General features: G+C 43.3%; 1 protein-coding gene across 3 annotated transcripts in view; it reads right to left on the bottom strand.

Moving 5' to 3' along the window:
- The window catches only part of SH3RF3 (SH3 domain containing ring finger 3), a 456298-nt gene that overhangs the window by 30607 nt on the left and 402699 nt on the right, over positions 1-22992 (bottom strand). For 2 of the 3 annotated variants that reach the window (XM_074991008.1, XM_074990989.1), the window contains one exon: positions 22214-22548. In XM_074991008.1, the coding sequence (XP_074847109.1) occupies positions 22214-22548 (335 nt within the window). The remainder of the gene's footprint in view (positions 1-22213; positions 22549-22992) is intronic. The other variant, XM_074990999.1, reaches the window with a different exon arrangement.

A 22992-nucleotide genomic window follows, 5' to 3' on the forward strand; every position in this document is an offset into this window, starting at 1 on the left:
ACAGTGAAAAAAAGATACTAATCTACCAGGCATGTGTACCGCGCACCACCACTGCGAACCACCATCTCTTGAGACAAAAAGGGGCCATATACATATAAATATATATGGTGTGAAAATTCATGGCACATGTGCATTTTTTAATTGAAACCACAAGCCAAATGCTCAGAAGCATGTAGGACTTAAGAATAATATCTTTAGCTTTCAAATATCATGAGTTACAAGGCAGAGTCATGACCTATGGAGATTTTAAATAACTCTTTAACTTAATATGTGGTAAGCAATAAAACAAAGTTTTTTAAAGCAGATAAACCCTATCTACAGATCAATCTTTGTCAATCTGACCTGGCCATTTCAAATGAAAATTTCAAATGAAAGAAAAGCTGAAGCTACATATACACTACATCATGAAGTTGACTTCAAGTTAGCTCAATTTTACATCTTCACTGTGAATACCATCAGGCTGATTTTAGGAAGCACTAATGTTGATATTATAACACCATGGAAAGCAACTGGGTATTGCGTCAAGTTCAAATTTAAAAATTCGAAGTAAGGCTAGTGTGGAAGCACCATATCTTAAATCAACTTTATTAGCCTCCAGAGGTGCCCTGTATGTATCCCACAATGCCCAACAGTTGTCGGCTTTGGCCGCTCAGGTGCACAGGAATTCAGGAAGTCCACAAATTTGAATTCTACATTAGGCTGTGGTGGCTAGCCTGTGGGGTTATGGTTGTATGAGAGGCTGAAAAACTTCCTTCATTATGTACCCATTAAAAATACCTCCACCATTGAGTGGTTGCTACTTCCCTGCACAGGATACAGCAGGAGAGGCCAATTTTTTTGTTTTTCAGATCTGGTGCCAGGCCCGCTCCACCACATGGTAGCTAGGTTGTGGAGGTCACGCTTGTATGAGAGGCCGAGAAACTTCTTTTCTGCAATTCACATTTATACAGGGGCAGCCTCCCCCCCCACCTTCCCCCACAGGTGCCATACAGTCAGGGTCTATCCCACACCCAACAACATCACGTGGCAAACTCCTGACACAATAAAAACGCACGCCTGCACTGCAATGCAGACCATGCCAGACAGCACGATGTCCTGACTTGTGCATCATAAGGGAAAGATTTTCAGTGTCTGGCTGTTGCCGGGGAAGTCACCCTCCATGGCAAAAATTTCAGGGGCTGGCAGTTGCTAGGGGAAGTCTCCCCCGCCACAGCAAAGATTCTGAGGCTGGCTGATGCTGGGGGAAGTCTCCCTGCCCATGGCAAAGACTTTGGGGATGGCTGTTGCTGGGGGAAGTCTCCTTCTGAAGCCAGCCTATTTCGTTTCCTTTCCCCGGGGATTCCCTACTTTTCCTTCTGAAAAAATGGCTGTTCGCTTTTCACAAGAGGGGAATGAAGCCAATGCAATGTGGGAAGATGACATAACATACCCACAACCACTTGTGGGGCATTTTTTCTCATATTGCACCAGCAAAAAAACCCCAGAATGCTATGGGGCTGAGGGAACTGTCGGATTGGTACCCACAATGCACTGCTGCAACAGTTGATGTCTGGCAATTCAGTGTGGCAACACTAACTTGACTTTGTGAGGACTCTGTGGGGAGGTGAGGATATTCAAATTCGAATTTATAAAACCCATTGTTGTAAATTCAAATTTAACAAAATTGTATTTATATCATAAGCCGTGTCTACACGTGCACGCTACTTCGAAGTAGCGGCACTAACTTCGAAATAGCGCCTGTCACGGCTACACGCGCCGGGCGCTATTTCGAAGTTAACTTCGATGTTAGGCGGCGAGACGTCGAAGTCGCTAACCCCATGAGGGGATAGGAATAGTGCCCTACTTCGACGTTCAACGTCGAAATAGGGACCGTGTAGTTGTTGCGCGTCCCGCAACTTCGAAATAGCGGGGTCCGCCATGGCGACCATCAGCTGAGGGGTTGAGAGACGCTCTCTCTCGAGCCCCTGCGGGGCTCTATGGTCACCGTGGGCAGCAGCCCTTAGCCCAGGGCTTCTGGCTGCTGCTGCGGCAGCTGGGGATCCATGCTGCAGGCACAGGGTCTGTAACCAGTTGTCAGCTCTGTGTATTTTGTGTTGTTTAGTGCAACTGTGTCTGGGAGGGGCCCTTTAAGGGAGCGGCTTGCTGTTGAGTCCGCCCTGTGACCCTGTCTGCAGCTGTGCCTGGCACCCTTATTTCGATGTGTGCTACTTTGGCATGTAGACGTTCCCTCGCAGCGCCTATTTCGATGTGGTGCCGCGCAACGTCGAAGTTGAACATCGACGTTGCCAGCCCTGGAGCACGTGTAGACGTTATTCATCGAAATAGCTATTTCGATGTAGGCTTCACATGTAGACGTAGCCATAGTGTATTTGTAGCCTTAGAAAGGGAAATAATCTGTAGTAATTCCACAAAGCTCTTAAGTATTGCTTTACTAGGACTTAAGCATGTGGTTAATGTTAAGCATACACTTGAGTACTTTGTTAAATTGGGCCTGAGGTAGGACTTTGTAAAGAGATAAAGACACTTAACATATATTTAAATATTAAAATCAGGTAAAAAGAGGTCTTTTAAAATAACTAGAACCAAGTTAATAAGTTAACAAGGAAAGAAAAACTAGATATTGAAGTACAGTGAGTATTAACTATTAACAGTGTTCTTCAAATATGCTGCAAGAAACAGAAAAGAGAAAATGGGTTAACTAAAATATTGGAAGAGAGAGGTTAAACTACAACACATTCGTTACACTGGTATTTCTCTCTCTCTCTCTCTCTCTCTCTGTTTAAATAGAGGAGGAAGTTGATGGAAAGATGGCTGTCCTATTTCAGCATAGTTCCTGCTCTGGCACAAAGGGTTACAATGCACAGTGTACATTAGATATGATTATCACAAGAATGGCAACTTGTAAATTAGACAATGTATCATATGTCCAGACAACAACTTTCTTGCGAATGGGAATGCCAGTGGGAAAAGCTAAGACTCAACTTTATTTTTTACTAGAAAATTAGAAACTTTTCAATTAGCCTTATAAAATTATTCAACACTACACCCCACTAAAGTTGAATGACCCAAAAAAGAGTGGGTAAGAATTCTATTCCACTGATCTCAACGACCAACCTTTCATGAATTTAAGGTGGGGAGTTTCGCTTAGTGACTCTACTGGCTAGTGGCTGCACTGAAGAGTTCAGACGAGTGATATCTGGTTCTAGCTCTGCCACTTGCCTGTGACATGATCTGAACATGACATGGCTGAGGACTGTTTTTTGAAAACAAAAAGTCCAGGTAAATAGCTGCAGGCTTGGAAGGGACATTTTAAAAAAATGGAAGTTCTTTGTTTGACATTAGGGTAAAGGGGGAGAAATACCATAACACCACAATCTCTAATACTTAAATTATGGATGTAGGTTACATTAATTGAAGTAGAACTAGGGCTCTCTTCTAAGAAATCTTTCTAGCCCAGCACCTTAGAAACTAGGCCACTGCATGGCCATTTCAAAGTTTTTGGCTAGTGTAGACGTAGCCATAGAGTATTAAGAGCAGAGTCGGAAGAGATAATGCTATAAAACAATTTAGCACCATAAAACTGAGAGTCTCTATGTCTATCAACCTTAAGAATAATTTCACCTTAAATCTGATTGCCAAATAGGCACAGGGCAAGTTTTTTCTTCCACATACACATCTCTACAACAAATCATTAGATTCACTGAGAAATCAGTATGAAATGCGCCACAATTCTTTACATTTTTTGCTACAAAACAAATATTAAATCAATTATGTAGTCAGATAGTCAGACATTGTATTTTATGGAGCAGTTAAATGAATTGGTTGTACAATATAAGAATTTGTTGAAAAATATTTAAAGAAATAGAAATAATACATCTAAACTACAGAGGAATCTACCTTGTATTTACTGAGTCAACATTTTATCAATAACTTGAGATTCTGAAATGAGAAAAGAATTTATAAATAAATCAAATGTTAAATAAATCAGAATTAGTTTTTTAAATACCAAAATATTTAGATTATTGACTAGTTAACTCTCTGGTTCTAGTCTTCCTTATAAGAAAAAAATGGTTTATTGGCCACTGCCTGTTTTGGGGTTAACCCCCACATTTGGGCCATGTGTACACGAGCCCAAAACTTCCAACTGGCCATTTCGAAGTTTGCTAATGAAGCACTGAAATACATATTCAGCGCCTCATTAGCATGTGGGCAGCCGCGGCACTTCGAAATTGACGTGGCTTGCCACCGCACGGCTCATCGCCGCACGGCTCGTTCAGACGGGGCTTCTTTTCGAAAGGACCCCAGCTACTTCGAAGTCCCCTTATTCCCATCTGCTCATAGGAATAAGGGCACTTCAAAGTAGCCGGGGTCCTTTCGAAAAGGAGCCCCGTCTGGACGAGCCGTGCGGTGGCGAGCTGCGTCAATTTTGAAGTGCCACGGCCGCCCGCATGCTAATGAGGTGCTGGACATGTATTTCAGCGCTTCATTAGTAAACTTCGAAATGGCCATTTTGAAGTTTTGGGCTAGTGTAGACTTGGTCTTGGAGAAAGCCACAGCACACTAAATCGTTGAATAGTTCAATAAAAAAGAATCAACAACCAAATGTTGTGAGACACACTCTAACCTAATACATACAAAGTTAACACTATTTGCTGGCTTTCAAGAAGGTTGGATTTTATTTTGAAAGCAAACAAAATGATTTAGCTTTGCTTTGTAACCTTGTAAAAGGAGAGACAGCTGAGATTTGTAGTTTCATAGAAAGCAGAAACATGGGTAAAGTTTTGATTTTTTTAGAGGTTATCTTATTCCATATTTCTCATGTGTCTACTCCCACTTGGCAAATGCTGTTATGACAGCCACACTAACTCAGGCAGGAATTTCACCAGTGCTAACAAATTAAGCAATACTGAGATGGCCTCTTGTGCTCAGATGGGAGACTGGCTGACAAAAGTGAGGTGTTGGAGGAAGTGTATTCTTCTCTCAAAATCAAGGCTAGACCTAAAAAGAGGCCCCAGCTACACAATGCAGAATTACAAACTCTGAATGTACTAGAGCAGGGGTCATCAACCTTTGAATCTCTGCCTGTCATGGTAATCCACTGGTGGACTTTTACTGACACTGGCCATGCCCCTGCCTTCTCCAGGCTGGCAACTCCCAGTAGCCATAGATTGTGGCCAATGGGAGTTGTGGGAAGTGGTGCCAGCTGCAGGGACATGATAACCCCTGCTTTCTGCAGCTCTCATTGGCCTGGAACAGTGAACTGAGGCTGCTGGCAGCTGCAAGGCTGTACTTGTGGACAGTCGATGTTAGTAAAATGTCTCGTGATCCACCAGTGCATGACCCTGATGGGACAAGAGTCAAAGGCTGCCGACCACCATACTAGACATGGCTCATAAATATACAGCCATGAAATAATTTCACAAACAGTTCATAAATGAGGCATTTAATTACAGAATGAGCAATAAAACACGAGTTTATTTTTACAGATTTTATTACACCTCCAGTGAGTGTGCCCTAGAACAGGGGTGAGCCAGGTGGGGGGGCAGGGCCACTTCAGAAGAGGCTTGACATTTCAAAAGGGGAGGTGCAGCATGAGTCACTACTACATCTCAGGCCCATCCATCTAATTAAAATGTTGAAATATGGTTACCTTTTCTATGTACGTGTAGTCGCATTTATGTACCGATTAACAACGTTTTTACATTTCACACACTTATCTTCCTACCTGTGCCGAAAGGGATTTATTTTTTCATATAAACATAACCAAAATTTCCATTGATTTCGATTACCTTAGAGAGGTTGCGGGGGCCGGGGGAGAGAACCTGATAACTGCAAGGACAAAAAGTGGAGCTTGATATAAAAAGTTTGCTCACCCCTCACCTAGAAGCTAGGAGAACGAACGTTGCTACCCTTCTTACAGCATATTTTTGGATATTAGCAAAAAGCCAGTCATGCTGTTGTTGTGATAACATAATATTAAAGCTGAGGGCAGAATGAGAATTGTCCCATTGCTTGTTAAAAAGTTTCAATACCTGATCTGATCAGAGCCACATGAGCATAAAATGTCTGTCATATCAGTGCTTTTCCTGTCCGTGACAGAGGGCAATGCAGATATGTGAATGGGTTAACTTGTTCAATACAGTTACCAGCAAATCATTTCCTCCCAGATGTCATGACTCTTTGTATTGTAATTAATGTGTTCAATTTTGCAAAAGTTAACATGGCTTAGTAGAAGCTGCTTAAATTAAGCCTTTGTGAGATTTGTAATAGGTGTACCCATTCTGGCAGAAAACTCCCCTATGAAGCCTCTAGGGGTTCCATGCCAGTCCCAAGCCTAGATGAAGGAGGAGGGTTCGTCACATGAGTGTCAACGTGCTGACCGTAAAACAACAACACAAATGAAATCTGATGTCAGTACGACCAACTGATAAAAGATGCCGGCTTGGACTTTGCCTGGATAAACAAAGTCTGCAACTCAAATTGAGCAACTGGGGCAGGTCGATGACTTGGCTACTGAAAGAGAATTACAATTAACCCATATACTGTCCATTGGAAAGTGGAATGTTCAAATGCTGTGGGTGACTGGAAAGTTAGAGCTGCTTCAAAAGGAGATGGAGAGATAGTGATGCGATTTACTTGAACTGACAGAGATACACTGGATGGTATCGGGAGAGATGTGCAGTTGCAAAGTCATTTGATCAGGGAACAAAACAAAGCATGAGGCAGGAGTCAGATTCCTTCTAAGCAGAAGTGCTAGAGGAGCATTGTTAGGATACAAACCAGTGAGTGCGAGAATGATGGTAGGGAGACTCATACTTGTTCAGGTGTATGCACCCATGTCGGCTAGACGGGGAAGAGACTGAGCTATTCTAAAAAGACTTGACTAAGATGCTGGAGGAGATACCAAAAAGAGATGTGTTGATCATCAGAGGAGATTGGAATGTGAAGGTCAGAACAGATAACGACGGTTGGGAGAGAGTCATGGGAAGATTTGGAGGCAGAGAAAGAAACAAATGAGGCAAAAAACTAGTAGAGTGTGCTATGGGGCATGAGATGGTGATCAGCAATATGAGATTCCAACAAAAGGACGATAGGAAGTAGACACGGTGATCGAAAAATGGGAAGTCCAAGAACATGACAGATGTGATTTTGAAAAGAAGGAAATGGGCAACATCAGTACAGCACTGCTGAACTTTCCAAGGAATGAATATGGACTCAGACCACAGTCTAGTGATTGTGAACATCAAGATGAAACTCAGGAAGAAGTATAAGACACAGTTCAGGAACTGAAGAGATGTGGTGAGGCTAGCCACGGAAGAAACAGGGAATGCTTATAGAGCAGCGCTCGAAGAGAAGATGAGGAATGCAGCCACAGAGAAAGACCTAGATGAGAGAGTTGAAGAGACAGCAACAGTGATAGAAGAGGAATTTGAGCAGATGGTTCCACAAGAAGAGAAGATCAATAAGTGGAATACACAGGAGATGCTGAACTTGGTCCAAGAGAAGAAAGCACTGAATATCAGAAGGGATGTTTCTGAAAGGGCAGAACAGGGTGAAATTCAATGGCGTAAGAAAAGCAGCCAGAATGCATACGGTGAAATGGTTGGCGGAGCAGTGTGAAGTTGCAGAGAGTGTAAGATCAGGGAGGTGTATAAGATGATCAGGAATATTGATAAGAAGTGGCAGCTGAAGCAGATGGAGATCAAAGACAAGAATGACGAGGTACACATGAGCAAGGAGAAGATTGTGCAGTGATGGATGCGATATTGCACTGATCTGTACAAAGCACAGTTGGACCCACAGGTCTCAGAGAGACTGACTGAAGAACTGAAAGAGATATCACTGCCGAGCAGTGAGACTGAGACTGAGATTTTGAAGGAGGAAGTAGAAAGAGCAGTGAAATGAATAAATTAAAACAAGAACCATGGAAATGATCAGATCACAGGAGAGATTATCAAATATGGCTGAGAAAGTATGATTCAGGAAATACACCAACTATGCACTATAGTGTGGAAAGAAGGGAAGGTACCTAAGGAATGAACAAAATCTGTGCTAGTGACAATAAACAAGAAAGGAAGAGTGTCGGAGTGCAAGAACTATGGAATGATTGCCCTCACAAGGCCTCTAGGCAAGGTGCTGAAGATGATACTGATGGAGAGACTGAGATTGCAGATAGAAGAACATCTAGCAGATGAGGAAGTGGGATTCAGGAAAGACAAAAGTACTATACAGTAGATATTGGCACCTAGATTGATAGTGGAGAAAGTGTGACAAAAGAACAAGAACATCTACAATTGCTTTGCTGATTTTCGGAAGGCATTTGACAGTATAGATCAGAAAGTGACTTGGGTGGTGTTGGAATCATATTGCGTGGATAGCAGACTGATACGGTTGTTGAAGGGTATCAGTCACAATGTGCAGGCAGTGGTGAGAACATTTGCAGAATTGGGAATTTGGTTTAGAACAAGTAAAGGTAAGAGACAAGGAGATCTGATCTCACCGAATATCTTCATCATGCATCTGGAGAAAGCTATGGATAAAATTAAGGACGAGGTAGAAGGAATATTGGTGCACAGGATGAGAATTAACAACTTGAGGTTCGTGGATGATATAGTTATCATAGAGGAAGATGAAGTGAAGGAAGTGAGAATAGTGCAGGTGTTAAATGAGGAAGGGGAGTGGTATGGACTGATTATGAACATTGATAAAACAAAAACAATGGTATTTGGAGATAAGAAAATAGGAAGATCAGTGTAGATGGGATCAAACTAGAGAATGTAGAGAAGTTCACGTATCTGGGGAGCAACATGATGTATGATTTAGACTGTAAGAAGGAAATAGCGACTAGAATAGCAAAAACAACAGCGAGTTTGAAGGCAACAGATCAGATCTGGAAAAGCAAAGTGACTAGCTTAGCAATGAAGCTGAGCGTCTCGAAAACGTGTATTTAGCAGCATGTTGTATGGATGTGAGACATGGGTGATAATGAAAGATTCAAAGAGAAGCATATTAGTGTTCAAGAGGAGTTGTTACAGCAAGATCCTGAGAATAGGATGTATGCAGATGGTCACCAATGAGGAATTATATAGGAAGATACAGCCAAAAAACAACCTACTGCAGAAGGTTATACAACAGGGCTGTGTCTACACGTGCCCCAAACTTCGAAATGGCCATGCAAATGGCCATTTCGAAGTTTACTAATGAAGCGCTGAAATGCATATTCAGCGCTTCATTAGCATGTGGGCGGCAGCGGCGCTTCAAAATTGACGAGCCTTGCCGCCGCGCGGCGCGTCCAGACGGGGCTCCTTTTCGAAAGCACGCCACCTACTTCGAAGTCCCCTTATTCCCGTGAGCTCATGATTGTTCATGAACAATGCCTGAACAGCTGTAACTTTCTTTGTATAACCTTCTGAGGTAGGCTCTCTTTCGGCTGTATCTTCCTATATATTTCCTTGTTGGTGACCTTCTGCATTCATTCTATTTTCTGGATCTTTCCATAACAACTCCTCCCAAATGTCTATATCCTTCTCTTCAAATTTTTTATCACCCATGTCTCACATCCATACAACATGCTGCTGAATACACATTTTTCAAGACGCTCAGCTTCTTTCCTAAGCTAATCACTTTGCTTTTCCAGTTCCTATCCATCACCTTCAAACTGGCTGTTGATTTTGCATTCTAATAATTATTTCCTTCTTACAAGCTGATCATACGTCATGTTGCTCCCCAGATGCATGAACTTCTCTACGTTCCATCAACACTGATGTATCACACATAATTTTCAGAGATGGACCTCAGTGGTTTTTCAATGTGTGATGTTTTAGTATGCTCTACATTTGAATTCGTATAGTTGGAATCTACCAGGCTGCTTCTTCTCTAGGTGGCAGAGGGGTTGGCCTCACTATGATGTGTGCACCACAGATCAGAAAGTAAAGGGCAGGGCAAGATCACAGATGCTGAGTTTATATTGGCATTCATTTATGTCTGTAAAGGAATTATGACATCGTCTTCACAATTAGGAGCTACAGTCAGCCCACATCATCATCATCTACAAGGAAGCAAAGGAGTATGTATCACAGTCTGGGGCAGACCTTTACCAGTGCTTGGGACATGGGCAGTCCAGCCTGGCAATCAGCATGGTGGTCAGGAGCCAGAAGCTAACAGGCACGTCTGAAGTTAGAAGCTCTTATGTCTCAGATTCCAAAAGCTGGAGCCAGGGTCAGACAGAAAACAAGAGACAAAGTAATGGTCAGCAGTGAGTTGAAAGCCGAAGAGCCATAACCTAGGTTCAGAGACGGGGGGAGCGGTGAGAAACCAGGATATCAGGGTTTAGCGACTGGAACTGAGGGCAGGAGCCAGGACCAGTGTGATGTCAAAGTCAGGAACTTGGATTCAGGCAGCATAAAACAGAGTTTGTAGCAGCAGGCCACGATCCACAGTGTTGCACAGACAACTTCCCAGGCCCCTCTGCAGATTAAATTGCAGACCTGGCCCAATCAGGGGCTCTGGAGCTCCTCCACACAAACTGCTGTGTGCAGTACCCACGGTGGAGGATAAAGCTTAAGTCTCCAAGGCTGTGTCTACACTAGCACAAATCTTCGAAATGGCCATGCAAATGGCCATTTTGAAGATTACCAATGAGGTGCTGAAATGCATATTCAGCACCTCATTAGCATGCCGCTGGCCGTGGCTTTTTGAAATTGCCGCGTTTTGCTCCCGTGCGACTCATCCATTTGGGGGTCCTTTTCAAAAGGAGCCCGCCAACTTTGACATCCCCTTATTCCTATCAGCATATAGGACCACTATCAGCAGGTAGGAATAACAGGATTTAGAAGTTGGCACCATCTGGACAAGCTGCGTGGGAGTGAAACGTGGCAATTTTGAAGAGCTGCAGCTGGCGGCATGCTAATGAGGCGCTGAATATTCATTTCAGCGCCTCATTAGTAATCTTCAAAGATCTGTGCTAGTGTAGACGTAGCCCAACTCTCCCGTCCCTAACAGAGGTGTTGGATAGCGGAGTGGATGTAGCCAGGGCCTAAGTGCCAATGGGAACTGGTTCAGAACTGGTGGAGCCTCATGGCGGGCTGCATCTGTGAGGAGCTGCAGAGGCAGGCTGTGCCGAGTGCTGGGGGTGGACCAGGGAACCTGAGTAAGTGCTCAGGAGGGATACAATGCAAAGAGGATCAATGGAAGGGCTGGGGCTGTTCTCACATGCTAGCTGGGCAGGCTGCACAGCACTGCTGAGTACTGTGGGGGCGAAAGTGCCCCTTTACACTGGAGGGGAGAATATCTTAATTTACGTCACTCTTCTCCCAGTAATCTGCCTGTGACAGAGTTTTCATTTCACAATTGCCTAGAAAGGTCTGAGAAGGGAACAGTTGAGTGGATTGATCACACCTGAGGGGAAACAGGTGACGCAACTAATTCCAGATTGATGATGTTGAAGGAGGAGGCGCAGGTGGGGCTAGTGAAAAGCCTAGAAGTCAGTAGCAGATAAGGATGGCAGCAGAGAGCTGCGGGATGGAAGGCTGTTGTCACTCTCTGGGCATTAGAGGGGGAACGAAGGAAACCCAGAGAGAGAGTAGAAGCGCATGGAACCAGGCCCTGGAAGGAAGGGTTCTCCCAAAAGGGAGGGGGAGCAGAACCCTGAGAGAGGCAGAGCAGGAAGCATCCCAGGGAAACAGCAGCAAGAAGGGGCATTGCAGAGCTTAGCTGCTGATCAGTGTCCCAGGGCTGGAAAGCTGAGTAATGGGTGGGCCCGTGTTTCCCTATATTGCACTGGAGAAGTGGTACGGACAGAGCAGTGGGCCTGGACTTTGATAGAGGGTGGGAGGTGGAGGGGAGGGAGAGTATTCTGTTGACAGATTCTCGACAGAACTCTGCATTTGCCTGGACAGTCTTATCCCTCAAAAGTCTGAGGCAGAACACTCTGGCTATGTCTACATGTGAACGCTACATCAAAATAGGCTATTTTGATGAATAACGTCTACACGTCCTCCAGGGCTGGCAACGTCGACGTTCAACATCGACGTTGAGCAGCACCACATCAAAATAGGCGCTCCGAGGGAACGTCTACACGCCACAGTAGCACACATTGAAATAAGGGTGCCAGGCACAGCTGCAGACAGGGTCACAGGGCGGACTCAACAGCAAGCCGCTTCCTTAAAGGGCCCCTCCCAGACACAGTTGCACTAAACAACACAAGATTCACAGAGCCGACAACTGGTTGCAGACCCTGTGCATGCAGCATGGATCCCCAGCTGCGGCAGCAGCAGCCAGAAGCCCTGGGCTAAGGGCTGCTGCACACGGTGACCATAGAGCCCCACAGGGGCTGGAGAGAGAGCGTCTCTCAACCCCTCAGCTGATGGCCACCATGGAGGACCCCGCAATTTCGATGTTGCGGGACGCGCAACGACTACACGGTCCCTACTTCGACGTTGAACGTCGAAGTAGGGCGCTATTCCTATCCCCTCATGGGGTTAGCAGCTTCGACGTCTCGCCGCTTAACGTCGATGTTAACATCGCAATAGCGCCCAACACGTGTAGCCGTGACGGGCACTATTTCGAAGTTAGTGCCGCTACTTCGAAGTAGCGTGCACGTGTAGACATGGCTTCTGTCGACAGAGTACCATTGATATGAGTGCAGAGTAGACACTTCTTTTATTTGCATACATCTGTCCTTTATAATTTGTCTTTGTTTCCACTTTCTGTAGGACTCTTTTGTGAGTTTCAGGTCATCGAAGATCTCCTAGTTAAGCCATGGTGGTCTCTTGTCATGCTTCCTATCTTTCCTATATAGTGGGATAATTGGCTCTTATGCGTTTAATAATGTCTCTGATAAAATTGCCAACTCTCTCAAACTGTTTTTCCCTTTAGACTTGCTTCCTGTAGGATCTCACTCCAAATCCCAGAGTTAGTTGAAGTCTGCCTTTTTGAAATCCATTATCTTTATTATGTTATTTTCCTTTTTAAAACTCCTCAGAATCATGAACCCAACCATTTCCTCATCACTGTCACTAAACTGCCTTCCACTTCCAAATTCTCAATCAGTTCCTCCCTATTTATACAAATTAAATCTACAGCTCCCTCTCCCCAGTAGATTTCTCTATCTTCTGAAATAAAATATTGATTCTGAGATACCTCAAGAACTTGTTGGACAATCTGTGCTGTGCTGCATTGTTTTCTCAACAGATGTCTGATTAGTTGAGTTACCCCATCACTGGTAAATCCTGTGCTTTGGATGATTTTGTTAGTTGTTTTAAATAAATCTTGCCCACCTCTTCTTCTTGTTTAGGTGGTCTGTAGCAGGCTCCTATCATGATATCACCCTTGGTTTTCTACCCCCTTATTTATTTCCATCTCAAAGTCAGTCAATCATAGAATCCTAGGGCTGGAAGGGACATCTGGAGGTCATCTAGTCCAGCCCCCTGCTTCAAGCAGGATCAGCCCCCACTAAGTCATCCCAGCCAGGACCTTGTCAAGTCGGGACTTAAAAACCTTGAGGGATGGAGAATCCACCACCTCTCTAGGCAACACATTCCAATGCTTCACCATGCTCCTGGTGAGTAGTTTTTCCTAGTCAAAGTGTTTGCATTATTAATACAGTAAACTCTTTCATATCCAGCAGCCCTGGGGCCAGGAAGTTGCTGGAGATTCAAATATTCTGGACAACAGAGAGGTATCCCGAGCAATTCATAACACTAAAGAAAAACAAGATTAGATATTAAGAAACAAACAAAAATGTATGCAGAGTACTTTATTTACCAACAATAGTGGTACTGTACCCTGTAAACTTATACTGTATTTGCTATATTTATTTTCATTTACTTTTGCTGTACTGTACTTATAGAAAATATAACTAACATTTACTTATGTTTAAAATGCCGGTTATTTGACAGTTTCAGATGATAGACTGTCGGATATGGAAGAGTTTACTGTATATAAGGCAACAACTCCTTTCTTCCCCGCCTGTCCTTGCTGCAAATTTCAGTCCTATATTTTTTCACACAACATGCACAGTACTTCATCTTTTTCTTTCCACCACTCCCTCGTGTGTGCTTGTCATCTGTGATTTCTTTGGTTTTCCCCCAAGCAAAGCTAAGGATTTAGTAAACAACACAAGCCCTATCCACTATAAAATGAAGCCTTTGTAGATGCCAGCAGAATGCATTCCTACAGACTTATTTTAAAGCCAAGGTTTTCTCCAGTGACAGTTTCTTTGGCTTCACCTCCACTTATATCTAGCGCTTGTTGAGAAACAACTTTCCTACACTACAAGAGTTTGAGATTTCAAATCTTTCTAAACACCTTAATGTGAGGTGAAAAATCATTCTCTAAAATTTTTCAGACTCAATAATCCAAATTTTGGAGGAAACAGGTAAATCAAAGAATGTTTCACTTTTTATATATTTTAAAACAATTTTACTGTAAGTTAACTAAACTTTCAAGAATACCTGAAAAAACATTTTATTTTGTTCAAAATGGGGCACTTCTGTAATTCAGAACTTATTTTTTTTAAATAAAACTGGATTTGTCTAAACCAACTCCTTCTGATATATCTGATAGAGGAAAAAACAATTTTTTGTGAAAATTCTTGAGCGGCTCTATTAATAGCCACATGGTACAGTCCAGTGACATGATACCAAGAAAATTTCCCTATAGATATATGAAGGATCCTCCAATAACATTACAAGAAAAATGGGATTTCTGAGGTCGCTTCACAAGAAAGTCAAGGTGCGAAATTTCTGTGGGGAGTTTGAAAGCATTTACTAACATAAAAATCTGAAGAAGAAAAGGAAATTTTGATCATGCCTTACTGCCTTTGACCTAAACAAAAGAACTCTGGCCAGTCAAAAAGATAATCTGTTTTCTTGTAAAGCAGAAGTATGCTATGTTTTGACAGCTGGGGTTCAGACTTGCGGTTGGGTTAATTGTCAGTCTTGAAAGTATTCATCAGTTGGTTGCCAGGGTTGTTAGGTGTGGGTTTTTTTCTTTTTTTTTCGTCCTTTGATTGAGTGATTGAGCTTACATGATGGAGGGGAAAGCACTGGAGGGACTTTAAGCATGAACTCTTTACCCCAAATCTGCACTTTGTGGCCTGAGCTCACATGATCAGAAAAAAAGGCTTCCGTAAATCTACCAATTTTTTGGTGAATCACTTGATGGTCACAAGATGAGCCTGCTGAAGCATGGAAAGAGGGAGATGATCTGCAGAATATAGCCCACTTTGCTGTGTTGAAAAGAAATGGATCTTTCACAGTACAGAACTTATTCTTTAGCTTTTTTATATTTTTAATGCAAAACTTGACAATGCTGCTAATTTTGTTTTCTACTCTCAGAGGAAATAGAACCAGGAGAGAAACTAAAGTGCGGTGCTTTTCTTTATTTTTCCCATGCCTTTTTGTAAAATTCCAATTTCTTCTCAAATGTCAGAAATATTTTATACCACTTCATCTCTATTAAGGTTACTGAATTACATTTCCAAAAATACGATGTCAGTCATATTGAAAGCCATTAGTTTCTTTTATTCTTACTTTCACCAAAGTGATGATCACTATTTTGGGGATTTAAAACTAATAAAGTCAGGGGGAGATGCTCAGCACCTCACGGTTTAACTGATGTTAAATTTTCTAAAGGAAGAATTCAATTTTTAGTAAATGTAAAGTGATAATCCTTTTCATTTACACAAATGTTAATAATCTATGAAAGCTGCAAAACATATATTAAAACTTGGTCATTGGAAACTAAGGGAGCTCTGATCTGGTCTATTATGCAGTATGCTATGCTGAATATATCAGTCTGATGAATAGTGTCACAGTTTAAACAGGTAATCTAGATGAAGAATTTTTCTGTGAAATCAGGAAAAAGACAATCTGACACACTCTTAATTTACTGAACCAAATTTTCAAAGGGACTTCAAACCAGCTCCAAATTTGCATCTGTAATTTGTGACCTTAATTATTTTTGTGCCAAATAACATGAAGTTGTACGAGCAGGTGACACGTAAGGAAAAAGATATCTATCCCCTTTATTGTCTACTCAGTTTTTACATGCAAAACTGTAGGTGTATGTTCAGAGGCTTTTCCTGAATAACTCTTGTTAGCTTCACATCAGTAAACAGCAATCCCCATTGATGTGATCTGTTTAACAGATTTCTGCAGCTCCTACATAGATTCCAGGAACTTGTTTGTTGATTCTATCCTATTTTAAAGTTGCGAGCGGATTTTTTTCCCTGTATACTTAGAACTGTTTAATTTTGGGTTGCCAATTTTCAAACATTTTCTGTACATTCTTGTTGCTAAAGCAAAAAAGAGCCAGTAAAAGTTACGGTGCATTAACAGGCTGCTCACAAGAGCAATCACTTATCTTCAACTTTAGCAGACCCCATGCCAGACATTTATAGGTATTTAATCAAAATTCTCATCAGAAATGAAATGAGTGGATTTCACAGAAAGTTTAATTAGATTGGTCAAACCACTCAGTGTGACTTGATTGATTTCATTAAAGTAATAAAGAGCATGTTTAATGAAATGTTCATTCATTCATTCATTCATTCATTCATTCAAATAAGTGGCTTTATCAGTGGTGCTAAACAGAGAGAGAGAGAAAGAACGTGTGTGTGTGTGTGAGAGAGACAGAGAGAGAGAGAGACTGAGACAGAGAGAGACAGACAGACAGACGGAAGATATGATACAAGCTATTGGCTGAGGTGGAACTAAAGACTGTCCTGTAATTGCATGTTTTCAGATTCCTTTTACCAGCTGAATTTAGAGAGCCCTCATCCTGAGTGAAGAGGTAGGATCCGTGATTTATGAATACATAACACAGCTCTTTAGTTTCATTCTCTCACAAAGATCTCCATCTCCTTCTTTCAAATAAAGGAGGAGAAGGAGGGTGGGGAATTCTGAAAGTTTAGTGAGGATCACAGTTATATATTAAGTTAACAGTTGTCAAGTAACGAACTAGACAAGTAGTTGAAAGAATTCAAGTACAATTGCTACCATAAAATGAAGCCATTTGCATTCACTTCCATTTTTGGTCATTTTCCCTGTGATCTGGTGACATTTTAGGGATTCTCTGTTCAATCCCCTGGAAAGGAATCTGGAATGGTGATATATTATTCCTGGAGAAGAATAGTGTCTACCTCTGAACCTCATAATGGTTTAGGATGGGTGGTCTGTGGTGAAACCAATAAGCAGGAAATGACAATTTCCAATGGCCCCTTCCCCACTGAACACCTTCTGTCCCTTGAGTAGGTAGAAGTAAAGACCCAGGACTAGGAAATGATGAAGCACTTCTGGCAGGGAAAAATGATGTCCATTAGTCACACTTCCATTGTGCTTCCTTCTTTCTCCAGGCCAACTCAGAGGAAGGATCCTGACCCAGGAAGTGACTGGGCATTCTCCAAAAACAGCAGTCACTTGGTGAGTCAGGACCTGGAGAGAAGCCAGTTCCTGGGAGCAAGAGGAAACACTTACAGAGCTGCCTGTGGAGCAGGTTGTGACCACTGGACAAAATGGAAAATATGAATAGTGGTCTACTTGAATTGTAGAGGTCTACTTAAATTCCATGCCATGCATACTTGTTGGCACCTGCAGGCGGGAAGTGCTGCCTTCAGAGATGAGTACCAGGGCAGCAGCTGCTGTTCAATACTCTACCTTCAGAGTTCACCTTGAACTATAACTGGTTAACCCTCTGGACTTGCCAAGCTTCCTTTCTTCTGACAGCCCTAGTACAAGACCCTTCCACTTCACCTAGGTCTAGCTGCTGAAGCATCTTCACCGTTTGCCATTAAGACGTGGTACACCTGGCAGGCTACTGGTGCCTGAAGGGTTTGGTGTCCAGCAGCACTGAGCAGCCATGACAATTACAGGGCTTCCTCCACCATCTGGGTTTATTTGACCCTCTTCCCTGTTATGTATCATGCCTCCCACTTTCTGTGCTTTGCCCAGAACTTAGTGATTCTCACTGGGCCCCTCATCCTCTTGTCTGCCCCTTTACTTCCACCCTTCCTGCCATTCTGTGTAGTGACTCCAATTGCATGGCCCAGCTTCTACCACTTATCTATGTCTCCCCTCATGCTCTACTTGCCCTTTATTCTGACCTCAACCTTGTATTCCTGTGGTGTCTCCCTTGCCTTGGGGAGGGACTGGTTAGTCCTAGAGGAGAGAAATGTGGGAGAAGGTGTAAGGCTGAAGGCTTAAGGTTGCAATTGCACAGTTAACCCGAACACCTGCAATGTCAGACCTGCGAGTGGCTTCATGTGAAGTCAATGGATGCTTGGTTCCTCAAAAATCAGCGACCTTCACATAGTGCCTAAACATGAATTTAGTTGCCAGGTTGGAAAGTTTTGGCCAAGATGTTTCACAAATAATCTGAAAGAGAGGATTGGTGCCCCAGATTTCCAAAGCTGTGCATGGGGATTAATTTTGCTGAATGGCTCTATCCCCTGCACTGCTCTAAACAACTCAGTCCGGGGGGTTACTTTCGCTGCCTCACTTTAAACCACACTATGGGCTCATGACAAAATATGAGGATGTCTGGACTATGCTCATATCAGACCTACAGGGCTGACCTTCCACCTCTGTCCAGATCTGCACTTCATCTTCATGGCTCAAGCTCTTCTCTAGTACCGAGCAGCTCTAAGGCCATAACTAGCCTAAATCTCATCTTCCAACAATATCTGTCCAGATTGTGCATACAACAGGTGCACAGTTGGGACTGGACAAGCCTCATTCACCACTTCAGAAAAGAGGGGATAAGAATGAAATACCGTCTGAATACACTCAAGGGCTTATTGCTCAACGCACAGGACAATTAGGCTACGTCTACACATGCAGCCAACATCGAAATAGTCTATTTCGATGAATAACGTCTACACGTCCTCCAGGGCTGGCAACGTCGATGTTCAACTTCGACGTTGCTCAGCCCAACATCGAAATAGGCGCAGCGAGGGAACGTCTACACGTCAAAGTAGCACACATCGAAATAGGGATGCCAGGCACAGCTGCAGACAGGGTCACAGGGCGGACTCAACAGCCAGCCGCTCCCTTAAAGGGCCCCTCCCAGACACAGTTGCACTAAACAACACAAGATACACAGAGCTGACAACTGGTTGCAGACCCTGTGCCTGCAGCATAGATCCCCAGCTGCCGCAGAAGCAGCCAGAAGCCCTGGGCTAAGGGCTGCTGCCCACGGTGACCATAGAGCCCCGCAGGGGCTGGAGAGAGAGCATCTCTCAACCCCCCAGCTGATGGCCGCCATGGAGGACCCAGCAATTTCGACGTTGCGGGACGCGGATCGTCTACACGGTCCCTACTTCGACGTTGAACATCGAAGTAGGGCGCTATTCCTATCTCCTCATGAGGTTAGCGACTTCGACGTCTCGCCGCCTAACGTCGAAGTTAACTTCGAAATAGCGCCTGACGCGTGTAGACGCGACGGGCGCTATTTTGAAGTTGGTGCCGCTACTTCGAAGTAGCGTGCACGTGTAGACGCAGCTTTATATGCCATTCTCTCCTGCAGAAGGACTAAGACCAGCCCCTTTAAGATTCCAAAATATCATTTTTACCATCACTTCTTCCAGACTTTTTTGCAAGGGCTATCGGTTTTCAGCTATGTTTTACATTACTGAACTAATATAGGTAGTTTACTGATAATTGCCAATGAAGATCAAATAATCATGGCTTTACTTTTCCCTCAGACACATCATTAAATTTAAGCTCTACAGGTTTGGATAAATTTACAAATATTTTAGAAAACAACAGAATATAACTGTGCCTGTGTAATTTTAATGTGGAATCTTACAGAAATTTATCAGTAAAAATCTACACACATCTGGAATACTTTTCGAGTTTTTTAAAAAAAGTACCAAAATCCCACTGCACTAAGCCCTGCTGAGGAATACATTTCTGAGATTACATAGATCTTAAATAAATTTGCCAATATACCATAGGATCTTTTCCTTACAAAAGAAGTAACTGAGATTGCAAGTAAAAGTATTATACCATTCATGTATCATGGAACACTCAGTATTAATTAGGAATTCATTGTCTGCAAACAGATACCTAAAATTTCACATCTAGAGCAGAATTTGATGCTTTTCTTCTGACTGCTGAAAGACATCAAAAGCATGCACCAGGAAGAAGAGTAAGGCTGGATTTTAAAACTTGCGTTCCTCCTCTTCTGTGAAACTAGTATTTATCTGTGAACCTGTGCACATGTTTTATTTACCAAGTTTCCTTCATCTCAGTCAGATCTCTAATTACAGCGTTATTGTGTACACAGTGCATGTTTGTCCTACGCAAGTCTGTCACTATGGAATGACTTTGTGAATTTAGAAAAAAAAAATTCTGCAAGTCCAGGAGAAAGCTAAATTCCTCGCCTCTCAAGCTGTTCAAACACAAGCCACAGCTTGCTTACAGGCAGAGTTTACCAGTAGGCTCTCCTATGGTGGCCAGTGCACAACTCTCAGAGTGGACGCATGGGAACTGTTTACACAGGGCAAACTCTGGGTGGAAGTAAAATATTTGTTAAGAGTCTAAAAGGCTGAGAATGTTTAGAGCCCTGGCTTTCATTAGCAACATGTTTAAGGGGTAGACACTTGAATATCGTTTCCAGTGTTGATTCCTCAAAGCCTAAATCTACAATGTGTCAATTACATCCTGCAATGAGTCACAGTAATCCCGTTCTTTGTTTCACTGAACCATGGCAATGCAATTTTCCGGAAGAAATGAAGATGTTTACAGAACTATTAACAGCTCCTACCATGTATAAGTCAGCATTCTATTCTCCTTCCATCACCAGCCACCAAGACTTGTACCGCCTAAAACTTCTTCCATGTAATTAGGCTAAATAAATTTCTCACTTGGCCACCCGGTTGTGAAGCCAGAGACTCTCTAATAATGGCTACGTCTACACGTGAAGCCTACATTGAAGTAGCCTATTTCGATGTGGCGACATCGAAATAGGCTATTTCGATGAATAACGTCTACATGTCCTCCAGGGCTGGCAACGTCGATGTTCAACATCGACGTTGTGCAGCACCACATCGAAATAGGCGCAGCGAGGGAACGTCTACACGCCACAGTAGCACACATCGAAATAAGGGTGCCAGGCACAGCTGCAGACAGGGTCACACGGCGGACTCAACAGCCAGCTGCTCCCTTAAAGGGCCCCTCCCAGACACAGTTGCACTAAACACCACAAGATCCACAGAGCCGACAACGAGTTGCAGACCCTGTGCATGCAGCATGAATCCCCCGCTGCAGCAGCAGCAGCCAGAAGCCCTGGGCTAAGGGCTGCTGCACACGGTGACCATAGAGCCCCGCACGGGCTGGAAAGACAGCGTCTCTCAACCCCCCAGCTGATGGCTGCCATGGAGGACCCCACAATTTCGACGTTGCGGGACGCGGATCGTCTACATGTTCCCTACTTTGACGTTGAACGTCGAAGTAGGGCGCTATTCCGATCCCCTCATGAGGTTAGCGACTTCGACGTCTCACCGCCTAACATCGAAGTTAACTTCGAAATAGCGCCCGACGCGTGTAGCCACGACGGGCGCTATTTCGAAGTTAGTGCCGCTACTTCGAAGTAGCATGCACGTGTAGACACAGCTAATGTCTTTCTAAGCTGTTTTGACTATGTAAGATTGAGATACCAGCCATGTAAAATGCCAGAAGGCAGAAATGTAAAAGATTAACAGCTAACCTCATTTCTTGTATGCAAATGGATCATGCTTCAGCATAACAAGTGAACAGATTTAGAAAGTATGAAAATAGTTGTAGAAATGGATGCCCAGTGGGTACATAATGAAACGCTGCTTCTGCCTCTCACAGAAAACCTAGTGAGCAAAAGCATCTCTTGATGTTTGTCCTTTAATTCTCTTATTCAAACGTAGGAATGGGGGATATTTGACATCTACAGAGGATTAATTTATATACCTTTTTCTATGACAGTTAGCAAGGAAAAACCTTAGTTTGTAAATGCAGACAACCTGCAGGCTCAGCAAGCCTGTTAAACAAGATAATTTGGCAGATTAACCAGGGGAAAAAAATCACATCCCACTCTTCCCCAAGAGGCATTAATCAAAAATACAGGGTTTTAACAAGGAAGTTCAGTGGAAACAGAGGAAGAAAAGTAGAAAATTATGAAAGTTTTTCACACAGGCATGCTGCTTCCCCAACTGCTAGACAACAACAGGGAAGATGATTACCTTTTCATTCTTCCTCTCCTCTGCTTTGCAGGAGCTGTTGGTTGGGCTGGAAGTCACCAAGCTGATGATTGGCCCATTGCCAGCCTCTCCATTCAAGTTGGCCGCACTGACATTTGGAGGAGTGATGGCTGCTGCGGCTGAAGTGAGGGGAATGATGGGCCTGGCACACTGTGCTCCAGGAGGAACTTGGACAGAGGCCTGGTGGATGTGTTGTGGAGAAGCCATGGAGTGTGGCCGAACTGCAGTGGCTGGGAGCCGGGATGGGGAGTTCTGGGTTCTCAGTGGTGAGACAGTTGCTGTGGGTCGCTCTGGTACCTGGGCAGAGGGGTATGCTGCTGAAGAATAACAGGAGGGAAAACAAAGCGAAGAGTGCAACTTGTTATTGATGCAAGTCAAAGTGCCACCAATTTTATTATATTTTATGGTAAACACACTGAATGCCTAATGGTAGACTGTCCACAGGAGTGGTAAAAGTTTGTCTCAACATCAGAATGGATTGTACTGGAAGTAGAGCAGGGCACAATTTTTCATCCAGTCCCCTCTTTTTGCTGAAGAACTCAGATTCAGGTCTACCAAAACATCGTGGTTAACCAACAGGTCAACCAAAACCTTTGTGTTGACTCCGGCAAATTGTTTCATTCACATAAAAGACGTCAGTAATGTCTAAACCAACTGCTTTGACATTCTAAAAATAACACTTATGGGTTATCTGCACTGGATCCATTGGAGTACCATTCACAGAAATGAGAAGGAGAAGATTGGGGTGCTGCCAGCTTCCC

Source organism: Carettochelys insculpta, chromosome 1 (assembly GCF_033958435.1).
Source record: "Carettochelys insculpta isolate YL-2023 chromosome 1, ASM3395843v1, whole genome shotgun sequence".
NCBI lineage: Eukaryota > Metazoa > Chordata > Testudines > Carettochelyidae > Carettochelys > Carettochelys insculpta.